Source organism: Seriola aureovittata, chromosome 2 (genome assembly GCF_021018895.1).
Source record: "Seriola aureovittata isolate HTS-2021-v1 ecotype China chromosome 2, ASM2101889v1, whole genome shotgun sequence".
Lineage (NCBI taxonomy): Eukaryota > Metazoa > Chordata > Actinopteri > Carangiformes > Carangidae > Seriola > Seriola aureovittata.
Genome location: NC_079365.1, coordinates 7,121,545 through 7,136,893, shown reverse-complemented (window position 1 = coordinate 7,136,893; position 15,349 = coordinate 7,121,545). Strand labels below are relative to the sequence as shown.

At 42.4% G+C, this 15,349-nt stretch overlaps 1 protein-coding gene across 3 annotated transcripts; it reads left to right on the top strand.

Moving 5' to 3' along the window:
- Positions 1 to 301: 301 nt before the first annotated feature.
- ccdc120b (coiled-coil domain containing 120b) lies at positions 302 to 14,590 on the top strand. 3 transcript variants are annotated; one of them, XM_056393569.1, is made up of 11 exons: positions 302 to 731; positions 6,900 to 7,058; positions 7,144 to 7,243; positions 8,134 to 8,264; positions 9,046 to 9,147; positions 9,243 to 9,363; positions 9,505 to 9,564; positions 9,863 to 10,016; positions 10,125 to 10,226; positions 10,555 to 11,592; positions 12,429 to 14,590. In XM_056393569.1, exons 3-11 carry the CDS (start codon positions 7,195 to 7,197, stop codon positions 12,523 to 12,525), a joined length of 1,854 nt encoding a protein of 617 aa, XP_056249544.1. In that variant the 5' UTR covers positions 302 to 731; positions 6,900 to 7,058; positions 7,144 to 7,194; the 3' UTR covers positions 12,526 to 14,590. The 3 variants fall into 3 exon arrangements, with proteins under 3 accessions (XP_056249544.1, XP_056249562.1, XP_056249554.1); XM_056393579.1 differs by lacking the exon at positions 302 to 731 and adding an exon at positions 4,120 to 4,224; XM_056393587.1 differs by lacking the exon at positions 10,125 to 10,226.
- The last annotated feature ends 759 nt before the right edge of the window (positions 14,591 to 15,349 follow it).

Below are 15,349 nucleotides of genomic sequence, written 5' to 3'. Positions count from 1 at the left end.
TATATACACACACATTTGGATGCACAAGGACAAAGCACTTTAATCCACATTTCTGTACATGTTGCTGTTAGCATGAAAGCTAATTTGAGCTTTTTTGTACTGTTTTTATACATATGTATGATAGTTTTAGCTTTTCCTGCACCTATACTAAATATCTAACTATTTGAAATTGTCTTAAAGGAATAATTGTGAATAATTGTGTAGCTAACCCTCAGGGGAAAGACCGCTTGAGTGTTACACGCATCAATGCATGCTAATATATATATATTTTTTCTTACTACTCAGCGTCATTGAGCGCGTGCCTATGGAGCGACGGGACAACAATATTTGTATGACTGGATCAAGTATTGCACACTGAAGGCATGAAACATCTGGGAGGGGCAGGACTGCTGTGACAGCGTTGAGTTGGTTGGCTGTCTGGGTAAAACAGAAGGTTTTCATCCGGTGCAGAAGGGAAACCTTTCTTCTCTCAGAGCAGGTCTGCTGAGATGCGCAGGGCTCCGACGCAGCGGAGGTCGCGAGGCTGCTGGTGAATTACAATTGGGATGCGAAGCCAGCATGAACCAGAGGCTTTTTTCGTGTATTACGAATTACTGCTCATTTTATTGATTAAGGCTGTATTCTTGGGATGATTTCATCCTGTGGTCCGACGCAGGAATGATTATTTTTTTCGCCTTGGTTGTGCTACACAGGACCGCGGAGACCTCCGAAGGCATCGGTCATGCTCTCTGGTAAGAGGGGATTCTGCTCCAAGATGTCCTTCTAATCCTGAATGGGCGTATTAATGAACAGCCGTGGACACAACCTATATTCACTGTAAAAATAGCTTGGCCTATATAGGAACTCAGAAGGTGTTATTTGCTGCTGTGTTTATTATTTTTTATTGACGCGCATTCACCTAAACGTAAAAACCGAGTTTGTCATGGTGTCAGTCAGTGACACACCTGCGATGTGTTATTGCTTCCGTTAATTAGTCCAGTGTGTTTCATGATCAGCCGGTGCTGCCGTCTGCAACGACTATGCAGATAGAGGATGGCTGCTGTTGCTGCCTCAGAAGCCGGGCTTAATGTGGGAACACATGCTTTATGCTTTCCACTCTGAGTTAAATAACACGGCTGTACATTTTAATGCAAGGACCGTACAAAATGAAATCCATCATGTGCCCTCCATTTGTGCTTGTGGTGCTTTCCGGCGCCTGTAAACAAGAACACACTGTTTGTGCGGCACGTTCATTAAAAGGCAGGAAATGCCAGGGTTGCAACTGTATCTGCGTGAATTCAACGGGCTACGTTAAAGGAGTAAAAATCTGTGTCATGCTTCTTGGGAATATACAACTTCTCCCTGTTGCTGTAATGTTGTGGAGCAAAATAGGCAGAAGCATGCTGTTACTGCTGCCTGCTGGGCCTTATTGATCTCACTGTTCTCATTTATAAATACTGCTTGTTCTCATGCAGCAGTGCTAAGCCCTATTATTAACAGATTCCTGAACAAGGATGTCTGTCTGGATGTGAAAAAAAAAACCCATCCAAATGGGTTGTGTGGGTCAGTCAGTGCCTTCAGGGTGATTCACTGCTAATCCACCTTTTGGTCTATCTGGGAAACACCTCTCTGTTTTCAGAGGAGGATTTTCCTTTTTTGCTGTCCAGCATTTCAGAAAGTGCTGATTGTTCCTATTTTGGGGTTCTTGTATTTACAGGGGCTTTGAATTCATGGACCATTAGGCCATTTGCAAAGAGGTTTGGTTTTGCTGTTTTATTGCAGAGGAAGTCAAGACACCATTCATGCTCGGTTTCATCTTGATCAGGGGGTCTTTGACACATTAGTGTTTGTTTTCACTCCTCTCTCTTCACTGTTTTTTTCAAATTGTTATCATGACACTCTACTTTTCTGTAAAGAACTCCCTGTGGTTCTCATACTGCTTTGAATGTTATACTTCAATCAAACACTGAAATTGGACCCTGACCCAGATTGGATCAAATACAATAGTATTCTTCTGCCACTGTGTTATGTCAAGGTGACACTGCTCCTTTTATGATACCCTGAAGGCATGGACTGACATGATTTGAGCATCTGGTTCAGTCGTAGCTGACTGACAAGCGTGTGTTTAAAGGGCAGTGTGAAAAATCACACACCTCTCACCAAACCCTTTCACCTGGACATTTGCATGGATTTAAAATGATAATGCGCTTTTGGCTTCATCTAAAGTGTCTTGGTGTTTAGTGTGTGAGCTCGGGGAATCAAGTCCCAGACCTTATCAGGTGTTGAAAATATACCGGAGCAGTAGTGACATGGACAGGAGAGAGAATTCACCCAAATTTCCCCCAGTTATAAAGAACTTGAAGCACTTAGAAAAATCAGATCAGACTGTAGTGCATGTATAGTAATGAACTTAACTGCACGGCTGTGGCTGCACATCATAAGCAGCTCTGCAATCCCTTCAAAATCAACAAAGCGGATTACAGCCACAGTGGAACATGAAAACAACTCTGGAATACATACAGAAATCCCTCCAGGTGTTACAGAGCAGAGGGAAAATGTATAGGAATAATCCCTTCGGACATTAGAGCCACATTCCTTTCTTTATTACTCCCCCCACTTCAGCTTAGCAGAATCCAGGTGGATAGCAATCACCAAGATTGCTTTGTTTCAGCCGTGGTACTTGTTTCAAACGTGCAAAGGTGAGCGTCAAGGCCAGGGAGGAGAAATGGTGAGCGACATGATTGGTCAGACCGAGCTAAGCTGTCCTGCTGTGTGCTGATAAGCGTGTTATAAATCACTATTTCATGGATATAGAGAACACATGAAGACATCATATTAGAGGATGGGGGTCACCTGACCTTCCATAAGCCCTCCACAATTCCTTGGTTGGGGTTGGTCAGGTGGAGGTAGTCCAGTGGTAAATCCTCTTCATGGCGCCTGTAACTGATGCTGACTGATCTCTTTTTCACATGAAACCTGAATTAGATGCCTTGATTTTTTTTTTTTTTTTTTTCTTTCAGATGAAAACATTTGGATCTTTACATTTCTATTCCTGATCCTCATCATCATCTCTTACCAATGGGTGTGTAACATCCTTGGAGTTTGAATGGCAGGGAGAATGTGGGGATGAAGGACAGGTTGCTGTTCTCTTACAAATAAACAAAGCAAGGTTCAGAGGAAGCGTTATCATGGCATGTCATTGTGAGAGCCCAGTATTAAAGCTACACTGTCTGTCGTACTACTGGCCTAGTTGTGACTCACGTAGGGACCTTCCTGCTTGTCTTAACAGGAGCTGTATAGTTGTAACCCTGCTCTGGTTACCATGTGTAAGTTCACAACAGCAGCAGCTGTGTCAACACTAACAGTCAACATGCGGGCTGCCAGCCTCACCTGTCCAGGGTGAGCTGGAGGTGCTATTTCAGCTGCTCTTTCACGTCTCAGCTGCTCTGTGTTGCCTGTTGAAAGAGAGTAACAAACATATTGTGCATCCATTGCCATTTTCAACGGAAAAGAGGTTGGCGGAGCAGGCGCCAAAGCGTTTCCTGTAACATATTAAGAAACACTGAGCTGTAAGTCATGAATATATCTTTTATATAAATGCTGTTGACAACAGAAGCCTGTTCCTGGGACTCCTGGGCCAGATAAAAGCTGACAGCACGGAGAGTGAATCTCTTTAAGAGCCGGGAGCCATCCTGTTTATCAAGGGATGAGAAAACTGGATATAAAACTGTTGCCTGTAGAAATTTAGCTTTGCAGTGAATGTTGCGATCTAATATGTATGACTTCGAAGCTGAAGAGAAAGCCGTGCACTTCCTTGTGTGGACACGGTAGGATAGGACCTACAGGCTTCAGTGTTTAGCCTGCCGGACTTGAATATTAAACTCCTCTCTGATTTGCATTCGTGTGATGCACGCTGCACAGGGGCAGCTCACTCTCATTGCACAGCTCATGTTTTAATCAGCATGGCTCCCTCAGTGCTATCTATACCACCATCCAGAGCCTGCGCCTCATCCCCCCCTACACATGCTGTGTCAACATGTGTTTGATGATTGTGTTGCGTTCATGCTTCTCGTATTCATATCTGCTCTGATCCTTCCTTTGATGCCGTTCTTTGTGACTCTCTGTGTTTATCTGGTTCTTCATTGTCCCGCCATCTCTCTCGCAGGCCTCTTTCTGGAATGTGATGCAGTCTTGTGTTGTTGTACCTGTACCTGAGCACACATCTGCACACCAGATGTTTACGAGGTTAGTGTGTGACTTCTTGCTGCAGCCGATTGAGTCTCACTCTTCCTCTTGTCATTCACTAAAGCGATATTTGAGTTTGTGGTAATTTGAGAGAGCCTTATTTGGGATATATTTGGTGCCCCACTCTTACTACTGCAGTGTTTTTGTTCTGCTCTTTGCAGAGACCTCTTATCAGATTGAAGCTCATGTTGAGATGTCTCTCTTTTTCTCTTCTTCTGAACTTCTTTCTTTCAGTCATTTTTCTTTCTACAGGTGGCACCATCTCTGTTTCCATTTAGCTCTTATAACTGTTGCTGTTGGCTGTCTACTAAATTCATTTTCTGTTAATTCAAAACAAATAGCAAAAAGCTTTTTCACAGATAGACCTAACAGAGTACAAGTAGCAAATGTAAAAGCTTTCATGACCTGGATTCACTGTAGCTTACACTAGACTAAACCTTTAATGCATCTAATGTCACATTGTAACCTACAATGTGACATTTGCTAAACAGTGGGCAATTATGGGATAATGGCAAATGCTAGCACATAGGATCAAGTGCAGCACACTCTGGCTGTGTCATGGCTACAATTTAGCACACTGTACACATACAAGCACAGATAGTAGTCCAGGTACAGTGGTCAGGATGTGCTAAATGTACTAAACTTGCTGCTTTTTTGGAGAGTGGATGTGTGTCGACTCTGGAAATAGGACAGTAGTGTATCCTGACACTGCGTTGCATTTAGATGCCACTGGTGTGTGTTGCCCTGTAGAGAGGTACAGAGAGGAGAGTCATTAAAGTTCATTCAGAGCTAGTAAAGTCAGTGTCATAGTAATATCTACTTGTTAACATTTGCTAACATTAGCACTATTAGCTACAAGGCAGGCTGTAACGGCAAAACCACTGAGTGTATTGAAGTGAACAAAAGTAGGTTTTATGGTTAATGAATTTCAATGTTCATCGGTAAGAGGATGCAATTCAAACATTGCATCGCTATAAATTACTCTGTTATATCAGTTATACCACTAAAAATGAAGCATAGTTAACCCAGAGGACTGAGGTCAAGGGATTGTTGTTTTTGTAAAGAGATGTAGGGTATATTTTAGAAACTGAAAAGGATAGCACCAAGTGTCTAAGGAAATGTTTTGGTTGCTGGACAAAGCCGTTCTTAAGAGGTGTGGCAGTGTTTTGGCTGCAGCATTCAGCTGCCCAGCGACGGTCCAGATGAATATGTCTCTGTTGTCTCCACTTGACTGCATCTCTCTGTGAGTTTACTACTCCGCTGTTCAACAGAGCACAGAATGACACTGCCTGTACTTTCCCAGGTGCAATTCCTCCTCCATATATTAGATTAAGTTCAAATCTGATCACCATGGACTCATGGTTTTGTGTAACAGGATTCATGTGATGAGCTTTTGTCTGACCAGCGGTCGTAAGTCTGCCACTTGTTTGTGTGAAAGGCTCCTACTTGTCTGTCAATGGGAGGTCAAGCATGCTGGGGGTTTTCACACGTACAGGAGCAAACAGCAGTTACTGGTTCAGCTTCAGGACAGGAGCCAACGCAAACTCAGTAGAAGTATTTCAAGTATGCCTTCACACAAAGTGAGCCTCATTCTTTATGTTGTGTGAGTGAGGAAAACAGAGCTCTCTGTCTTACTGACTCCAAAAAAGCAAAAAGCTGGTCAGTTGTGAGCAGAGCTTTGAGACAGCTGCTCAGACTAACTGATAGATAAATGTTTCTGTTTGAAAGATGGGATGCTGGCAGAGGCAGTCTTTGGATGGGTAATTTTGATTCAGCCCTTGAGGCCTTCCATCTAGATTTGTGGGTTGAACGGAGTCGTTTTATGATTTACTCGACTGGCAAGGAGACAGCAAGATGCTTGTTTATGGCAGCGATTTGTGAGCAGCGTTGAGTGAGAGGCTTTTGGCAGAAAATGCTGTCGCTATTTTTGGATGTCAAGTCTCTATTGGGTATTAGGGTAGAGGCTTTGTTTGTAATGAACCTCCATTATGTGGGGGAAAAGTGCACATGAAACATTGCTCACTTGGTACAGTTGGGGGAAGGCAGTGTTTCTTGTCTACAGTTGTGAAAAGATAGTGTTAGTGTCAGTTTTCAGCAACAGTTAGATTTTTTTCTTCTCTTCAATCAAATATGTAAACGCTATAACATAGTGAAAGCCCTATACAAAATTAATTTCGTGTAAACCTTAATGTTTATGACAGCAGCAAAGAGAAAACTCCATTGTATATTGCATTTGTTCCTCGCCTCTGTTATTTATTCCATCGCTTTGCTTCTGGCTGTGTTCCTCTTTTTTTGTAGTCGTAGCTGTTGAGCTATTGAGACATAAAACACACAGGGCTCAGGTTTCTCCCACTCCGTTTCTCCCCATACATTATTAATGTTACTTATCCTGTCTCACTTTTTGTTCCCTTTCCAAAGTAATTGGTTGCTAATTGCATCTGAGAGCTAATTTTAGACCATTACTCACTTTTAAAATGCCTTACGGTGCAAGTTAAGTTGTGATAAGACTTTTGTTGAACTTTTGATATTTTAAAATTGTAGTATTAAAAATGGCAGTGCATATTTTAAATACAGTTTTGTATATGGTCAAATCCGTGTTCATAGTGCTTTTAATTACAGTGGACTCACACTATTCGTTTCTGAGTTAGTATTTTTATTTTTTTAATCTCTTCAAGGATTCAGCTCTAGATACTTGAGCAGAGGTGCAGTGGCTCCCCCTGATGGTACCTGGCGTAATCTGATCTAGGAGACACCCATGCCCATCTACTGCTGACTTGCAAGAAATGCACCAACTGACTCTCCACCTCAAGACAACATATGGCTGATACTGCAAGGTTAGCGAGAAAGAAACACCTGAAGCCCGAATATAGTTTGCTGATGCATCTCAGCTGCAGGTAAACTCCGTTTCTGTTTCACCAGGTGAGGACGTGGTTGGGAGTGTGAGTTGTAAAGTCCCCAGAATTACATCACATGGAGGTCAAAGGACATCTGATCACATCCATGGGTTTGGGGGCTCCCGGTGAGTCATAACGACTTCTCACAGTGTCATGACGCACACTTTCATGTCTGGACAAGCCTGAAAAGGTCTGGCGAATATATCAGCCTGTGTTTTTTCTGACAGTTCAACAGAAAGAAAGCAAAAGTGTTTTTCTCCTGGGAAGAGCCAGCTGAAAAAACAGCTGTATGTGTGAAGGGCTTTTGTTCACGTACTGTCACCACAGCTGTCAGATAATCTTATCAGAGCACTGAGTTACTGGGAACAGACATCACGTTGTTAGAAACAGATACTTTAAAATGCAACACTGGAAACATTAGCAAAAGATTTAATTCTTGAAAACTGTTTTTAGACTGTTTTAAACAGTAACATTTCTTAACTTTCTTGATTCCTTCACATCCAAATTCCAGTGATTTGGCCTAAAATATCCAGTCTCCAGCTGTTAAAGGAGAAGTCTGGCATTTTTCTACAAGTTTCTCATGGTCAACAAACCCCATGATGACAACAATGTGTTAGTCCGTCTCTCAAAACCCTCTGACTTCCCGACCCTGTCAGTGGTTGTTAGTGAAGATGTGAATCTTTAAAGACGAGTCACAAATCCAAAGTTTCATTTATTTATTTATTTTTAAATGCTTAATTATTTTCCAGAACAACTGGGTGCTTCTGTTCTTAGTGAACTTTACTCAAACACAAGTTGTGCGTTTGTTTGTTAGCTTTGGACCGACTCAGAATAGTTCAATGTACCACCAACATGCCACCAAGTGCAACGTCATGGCTGATAGATGTGTTTTAATAGGCTTTAGACAACAAGTGACATGAGATGTGTTGAAAAAAAAAAAAAATGGAATATTTCCAGCCATATCCTTTGATTCCTCTGTCTCTGTCTGATGTGTGATATGTTCTGTGATGTGTAGATGTTCAAGGCAGCCAGGACAACAAGCTGCAGGCTGAGAGGATTGCAGCTTTGCAAGAGAGGAAGCAGGCCCTGGAGGCTCTCCTCAGCACCAGAGTGGGAGAGCTCAAACAAGTCTGTTTGCAGGAAGCGGTGAGTGGCTCTCACTTCAATTCTGAAACAGGCTACAACATTCTCACAAGTGTTTAAATGATAACTGCATTATTATTATTATTACTGTGTTATGACTGTGACTGTGTTAAATACAGTATATCTTTATATTGTGAAAAAACAAGAAATAAGAAAAATCTCAAATCCTAGACGCAACTGGCAACTTGGTGAGAATCAGTCGTGTGTTTTTTTTCTCATATAAAATGGGCTGCATATTAATATTTGCACGATTGCTCCGGAGAGCTCGTCCGCACATGTTAATGAAGCCACAGCTGCCTCAGCTTTTCATTAACAGCTGTTTAACACTATGTTTTCAGCTGGATGTATGGTGCCTCACTCTGTCTCTGTATGTTTTATTCTTCACAAGTTGTCTGCTCTGTTCTTGTAATCTGATATGTAATCTCGCAGGAGTATTAATATATGAACACGATGTAGACGTGCCTTGTGTACATTGGTATTTGTACTGTACAAATCTCCCAGCAATTTTCCTGCTCTAGCTCACCCTGGCAGATGAATGAGCATACAGCTGTGCACAGGATTATCTTGTGTTGATGTCTGTTCTGTTGTCAATGTATCTATATTTGAATTTCACGTCTCAACTGCAGGTGTTATCCTGTTTCTGTATTTTTGACATATCCATTTCAAGGGTTTTATTGAGTCTTAGGGTAATTTATGAAGTGGTGGCACTTTATGTGACACTTTGGAGCTCATAGGCCAGTGAGGAGGATTTTAGTAACTGGAGGTTAATAAATGTCCTCTACAGGAGCTGACTGGGAAGTTGCCACGTGCTTTCCCCCTGGAGACGGGAGAAAAACCCCCACTTGTGCAGCGCAGGGCTGGCTTGCCGCCCAACACCAAGGCAGAGGTAAGTCAACACCTTGAATATCAATTGTGTTTACGCAGCAGCTGTATTGCTGTGTGTACTTGTGGTCTGACGCGGCCGATTGTCCCTGGCTGCAGGATGAGGCTGCCCAAAGAAAGCAGATGAAAGCCATCTTCACCGGTGCTCTGTACAGACACTCGGAATCGGATCGAAATGTCCCAAATAGCAAGAGGACAGTCCATCGGGGGTGTCACACAGGTATAATGACACAGCACTCACACAACTGAGATAAGTGAATGAAAACAAAGCCACCTTTTGTACATTTGCATTTATGTTTACCAAAGACATCAGATGTGTCCCGCTGCATTCTCTGTGACCTGGATGTTTGTTGTCTTTCAGAGGACACTGTCATGTCAGAAAGTACAAGCTCCATGTCAGATTCAACTTCCCATGACAATGGTGAGTGAACCGTGTACAAACTGTCTGTCTCTCTCTGCCTCTGGTGGATACGCTACTGTATATCCATATTCATAATGAGCTTAACTGAAAAAACAGCCTGTAGGAACAGCTGAATGTATCTGCCAGTGTTATTCTTTTCACATGCAAAATACATCGCTCACACTTAGTGGGTGGGACGCTCATTTTCACTTCTAGTGTTAAGACACCAAATAATCACATTTCAGTTGTAAAACCAAAATAGCACACTTGATTTGTTGTCATTAAAAGATAGTTTCTTTGTTTTTCTTTCTCCCAAAAGAGTCTTCTCCCAGCGTGGCTGCTGACCAGCGCTCTCTGTCGCAGCCCCGTCTCACTGTGGGCAGCCCTGACCACAGGATCAGCAGGAAACTGTCTCCAGTAGAGATTTACTACGAGATGAGGACACGCCGCAACTCTGTCACAAGCTCTGTTAGGTACTTATCTTAAAGTGGGCCGATGCTGCAGACTGTGCAGTCTGCTTGATCTGTCTGGGAGTGTACATATTATTGTGCCTCCATGTCCTCTTGTTGTGCCTCTCACAGCCCAACTCACTCGCTACCAAGAAGTGCGTCTAACGTTGAAGGTAGAAGTGTTCCAGCGACTCCTCTCCTGGCCCGAACTGCTCCAATCAGCGTTCATGTCCGGTAATGCACGGCTGCTGTTGTGTGATGCAGCAGAACTACAGCTCCCTCCCTCTGTGATAGCTGTGTGGTTGGAAAACGCTTAATGACTTAGTTTAACGCAGAAATAGAGTCAGGGTTGTAAAAACGATTAGTGTCATATTTAGCTAACAGCAAGGGCTCAAGCTTATCGTTTGGTCTTTCAGCATGAAAATATGTCCCTTCTTAAAGGATTTTCTGTGAAATGCAGTTACACGGTTTTGATTAAAATTGCCTTCACTCACTCTTTATCCATAGTGCTCAGAGTCCTCTCCTAATGTAAGCTCTTGTTGTGCTCTTGTCTCTGCCTTAGGTCAGATGCACCGGGCGGTAATGGGTTGAAGCAGTGGTCTGGCAGCCTGGATGTCCCGTATATGATTCCATTGGCCCCTGAGGGCTCATCCTCTGACCGCCGAGGCTGCCCGTACAGCTCCCGAGCCAGACGCAGTAACAGCTCTGAGGCCCTGTTGGATAGATCGAGTCTCCCTGATGATCCAGCAACCAGAAACGGGATGCCCCCCAGAGGAGGGCCCTACAAGAGCTCAGAGACGCTGACTGATGGAAAGCTGCGACACATTCACCTGGGCAGCCCTGAGAGACATGTGGACGGCTCTGTGGAACAGGCCAAAATGCGTCTGTCCATGGGCGGCAGAGGAGCTGGGGGAGGCTACAATGAGCTATTAATGGACTATATCTGGGGGAAACAGCAGAGGATGCAAGTGCAGCACCACCTGTACCAGTCCACAGGCAGGATCTGGCAGGACATGACCTCTCCTCGATCCTCCACAGCGGTGGCGCCACCCCATGCCAACGGCTTTTCTCATTCCCAGGTGCATCTCCCCAGCGCTGCACCTCCTTACAGCCCCATGGTCCTCCGAGGGTCCCAAGCCGAACTGCGCAGGGTCAAAGTCACAAGAACCAAATCTTGTGGACCCTTTATTCCTTTGCAGCAACATCCCCAGGATGCAATCCTATTATCAGCATACGAGTCTCCCCTTCCTGCCACTGGCACCACCACATCCTCCATCCCCAACCTGCACCCCTACCAGACTGAGCTGTCTGGCCCCTCCTTCAGTCGCAGACCCCCACAGTTCTCTCTCCCGACCCCAGAAGACTCAACCAGAAGCCTGCATAAAGCCCTGGCTCTGGAGGGACTGAGGGACTGGTACCTGAGGAATGCCCTCGGCTATCCACCTGCTGCCTCTAAGGGCCACGAGGCAGGGATCTCTCGCCTTTCACATCCCCACCCGCTGGTGCACCAGGCCCAGTCTGTACAAGGGGAAGCAGCCAACCTCCACAGGCCTCAGATACCCCAGTCAGCCAGCTTCCACGGTCTCCCACTGCATGGAAGGTCAGTACTTATGGGTTTTTTTTTTTTTTCTTTTTTTTTACATTTATTATTTTAATCATATCTTAGCGCTCTGTCTCTTGTACATGGTCAGTATGTCTATTGGGGATCATCACAGTGTTGTGAGCTACAGTAGAAGCTCGAGGAATTGAACTCTTTCTCTCATTATTGTTCATTGTTTTGTATTCGACAAATTGCACTGCACACAAGGAAGAAGAAACATACTATGACTTTAAGAGGGACATTTTGATTGTACTACACATACCAACATGCATGTTTGCAAATACAGTCACTGAATCAGTTTGTACTATTGAGATTTGCCTAATCATGTTTCTCCATGGAAGCTGGCAGCAGGTCTTCCAGCAGAGGATGGTGCAATTACCCTGTCACCCTGTCCCCAAACAAACAATCCATCTGTCATCCTGAGACGTTTACAGTTGTGGGTGTTTTATTTTTGTTTTCTTTTTTGCATGGTCAGTGCTATCTCATGCCAGCATCCACACTTGGTTGTTTCCTGATCAAAAACACTCTCCCTCAGATACAACTCAGACCTCCATGAATTGCCTACAATGACCCATGAGGGACGAGAGTCATGTTTACACATACAAATGGCAACATGCATTAATGGGCTGCTTAATTATGATAGTATTTTTTCTTTCTTCCTTAATTTCATAGGGATTTTATGAAGTTTGGAGGGCACCCCTCTCTAAGCTCCCTCATATTCTGACCATGATTCATACTTTTTATTTCATGAAGGTGTACTCTCTGTGGTTTTATGCTTCACTGCATGCCTCTTGTTTGTGGAGTGCTGTATTGATTTGTTTTGCCTCCCCCAACAGGTCGATGGAGTTCTCTCTGTATCAGGAGACTCCTCATCCACAGATGCAAGAGGTGACCCCAAAGGAACCCAGCGCAGACCCAGGCACCCTAGTCTGATGCAGCAGAACACACACACACACACACACACACACACACACACACACACACACACACACACACACACACAGTCACACTCTTACACAGACAAATTGATACAATGTGACCTCAATTGCAAAGCAAAACACGGCAACCTCAGCAGAAAGAGACTGGAATAAATGACAAACTGTAGCTGTGCAGTGTGAAAAAGCCTTGGCAAGTTCCCCGTGTTATAACTGATTCCACCAGTATGAAATTCAAACCCAGTGCTCTCATGTGGATGTGCACTGGTGTTGACTTACGGAGTATGTAACAACAACATGGTCATGCTGTATATCGATATTTCTGGTCCAACACGAGCAGTGAAGTCCTTCCTAATAACCCTGAAAAAGTCTCCCAAGATATACTTTTTTACAGAATATATACAACTCTAAATCACTATTTTGTATCTTCTGAGATATAAAGAACAGTTATACTAAAGAGGTAATTTATTGCTCATTAATCGCGTGATATACAAAGATGTTATATGAGCTCATGTCATTTGAAAAGTATTAATACATGCTGATGAATGTGTGTTTGTAAACTATATAAAACGCAAAAACAAGCTTCAGTCCTCATCTGCCATTAATTTCACAACCATTTGTATTTTTCATGTTTGATAAATGAAACGGGCCATGAACTGTAGCGTACTAGTGTAGCAGGACGGGAGTGCCTAAATGTTTTAATATCAAAACTAAACCTTGGTTAGAAAACTTTAAAGTGCTTTCTAATAATCTGAAATGCTAGCATTAAACCTCGGTGAGCTTAGTCCAATCAAAAACTGAAAGCAGTTCACGATGTCACTAAATTAGGATATTTGGAATGATGTCATATATATTGTGATTTTTCTTGGTTTTGTTTTCTAGATTCAGCTCTGTGCTGGCTGATAAATGTAGCTTTCTCTGTGCTGACCTTGCCAGAATAATTAGACTAGTTTTAGGAAAAAACCTGAGGGCTGTTATGAGACCTACTGTATGGCAGTAGCACATGACTGTATGACAATAATTTACACATATCAAATCATATTTTTTTTCTACATTTAGTTGTGGAGGATTTGAGTGTCATACAGAGCACTTTATGAACATCTTAAGCCTTAATTCCCTTTGAAATTGTCACCATGACAGATGACAGGCAGTAGGAAGGTTCAGACAGGGTTTACAACCGGGAAAAGTAAAGTGAGTTTTGTCAAAATCTGCTGAAGGTCTATCTGAATGTTAGTCTGTATATAGCGTGGATTGTACTGATGAGTTTCAAGCTGATATTTTACTCCCATACTAACATTGTAATTTTTAAACTAACCTGATAAAAAAGTATTTAATCACGATAACCTCCCCCAGTCCTTCCACCCCCAAGTGAGCACTATATAATTGGTTGTAGGAAGGGAGGTTGATGGTGTGAAGAGAATAGGGCTGCTGCAGTAATGACTGATGGTGTGAGCAGGTCTCATACCAGAAAATTTGTTTATGAGAATTGATGCTGGCTGATTTTTGTATTTGTAATGATTTCGACTCATTTCATGTGTTTGGTTTTTGTGTTGTTAAAAAAACAAACAAAAAAAAAACCTTTTTAAACATTTTTTTAAAAATCAGAATAGTTATGCACCATAATACATTTCTAAGTTGTTGTAACCAGAGTCTTGGTAGCATTATGCATTGTAAACATGAGAAAAATCAGATCTAGAAATAAACTCTTCAGTGAAACTAAAAATATTTGTCTTGGTGTAAACAGAACTCAACATATTTTTTAAGTATTTTTTTTTCCATTAATGTACTTGACCTTTGGCCATCTTAGGACTCATTTGAATGTAATTCTTTACGTGTGTCATAAGTGCTGTTTTTTACTCTGTTACAAGCTGTAGCACACCATGAAATGTTACCTGGTTTCTTCTGCTGTCTGATGTTCACATCCTCTCAGTATCCAGCTTCATAGAGCTTCTTTCAGCTGGTTAAAACCTGAAATCAAAGACCAAACTGCTGTGCACTGGGGGTCGTAAATGTATTTTTCATATAATGTACTCTGTAAGTTTAAAATAAATAATATAAATTTAGCTCTAAAGCAAATTTATTCAAACTATACTATATTTATGAACCTATAACATTTTGTAGCTATCTACTGTAGCTCTATCTCATCAGTGCAGGAATTGGTAATGTTTGTTAAAACCATTTCATTCAGCAGTGTGACGTGTTTATATTTGATTATTCAGATTTTTTTTTTTTTTTTTTTTTTAGATATTTAAGTGCAGCTGTTTTCTCTTTCACTCCTCTCTTTATAACTAGGCCTATGAAATATAGGCTAAATAGGCCTGCCCTATACTGTATGTATGAGATTGTGCATTCATTCTACTTAATAAAGTGTCATGTTGAAAACAAAACCTAGAACGTGTCAGACATATTTGTTTATTGTAAGACAACAGGCCCTTTTCACAGCAGGCATTTTGACCTGTCGGGGCAGGGGAAGCACAGGAGTAAATTTTACTGTTAATGATGGCTCTGTTCCTTTCCTATTAGTCAGCCATGTCAGTGAGCCAGGACACACACAGTTGCAGAGCCCTGAAACTATTTAAACTTAGTGAAGGAGCATTTTTTACATCTCTGTTGTCCTATCCTGTCATTTCTCTACTGTCTGTAAGAAATACATAAAAATGCTTAAAAAAAAAAAAAAAAAACGGAAATACGGAGATAAAAGCATGTTTTGTAATGTTACCAAACTACCAAACAAAATGAGTGCTGCTGTCCATACAGTCCTGTCTAATCAGCAAAACTGAAAACACCTGTGTTGGTGGACCACACCCATGGAAGGGGCGTCA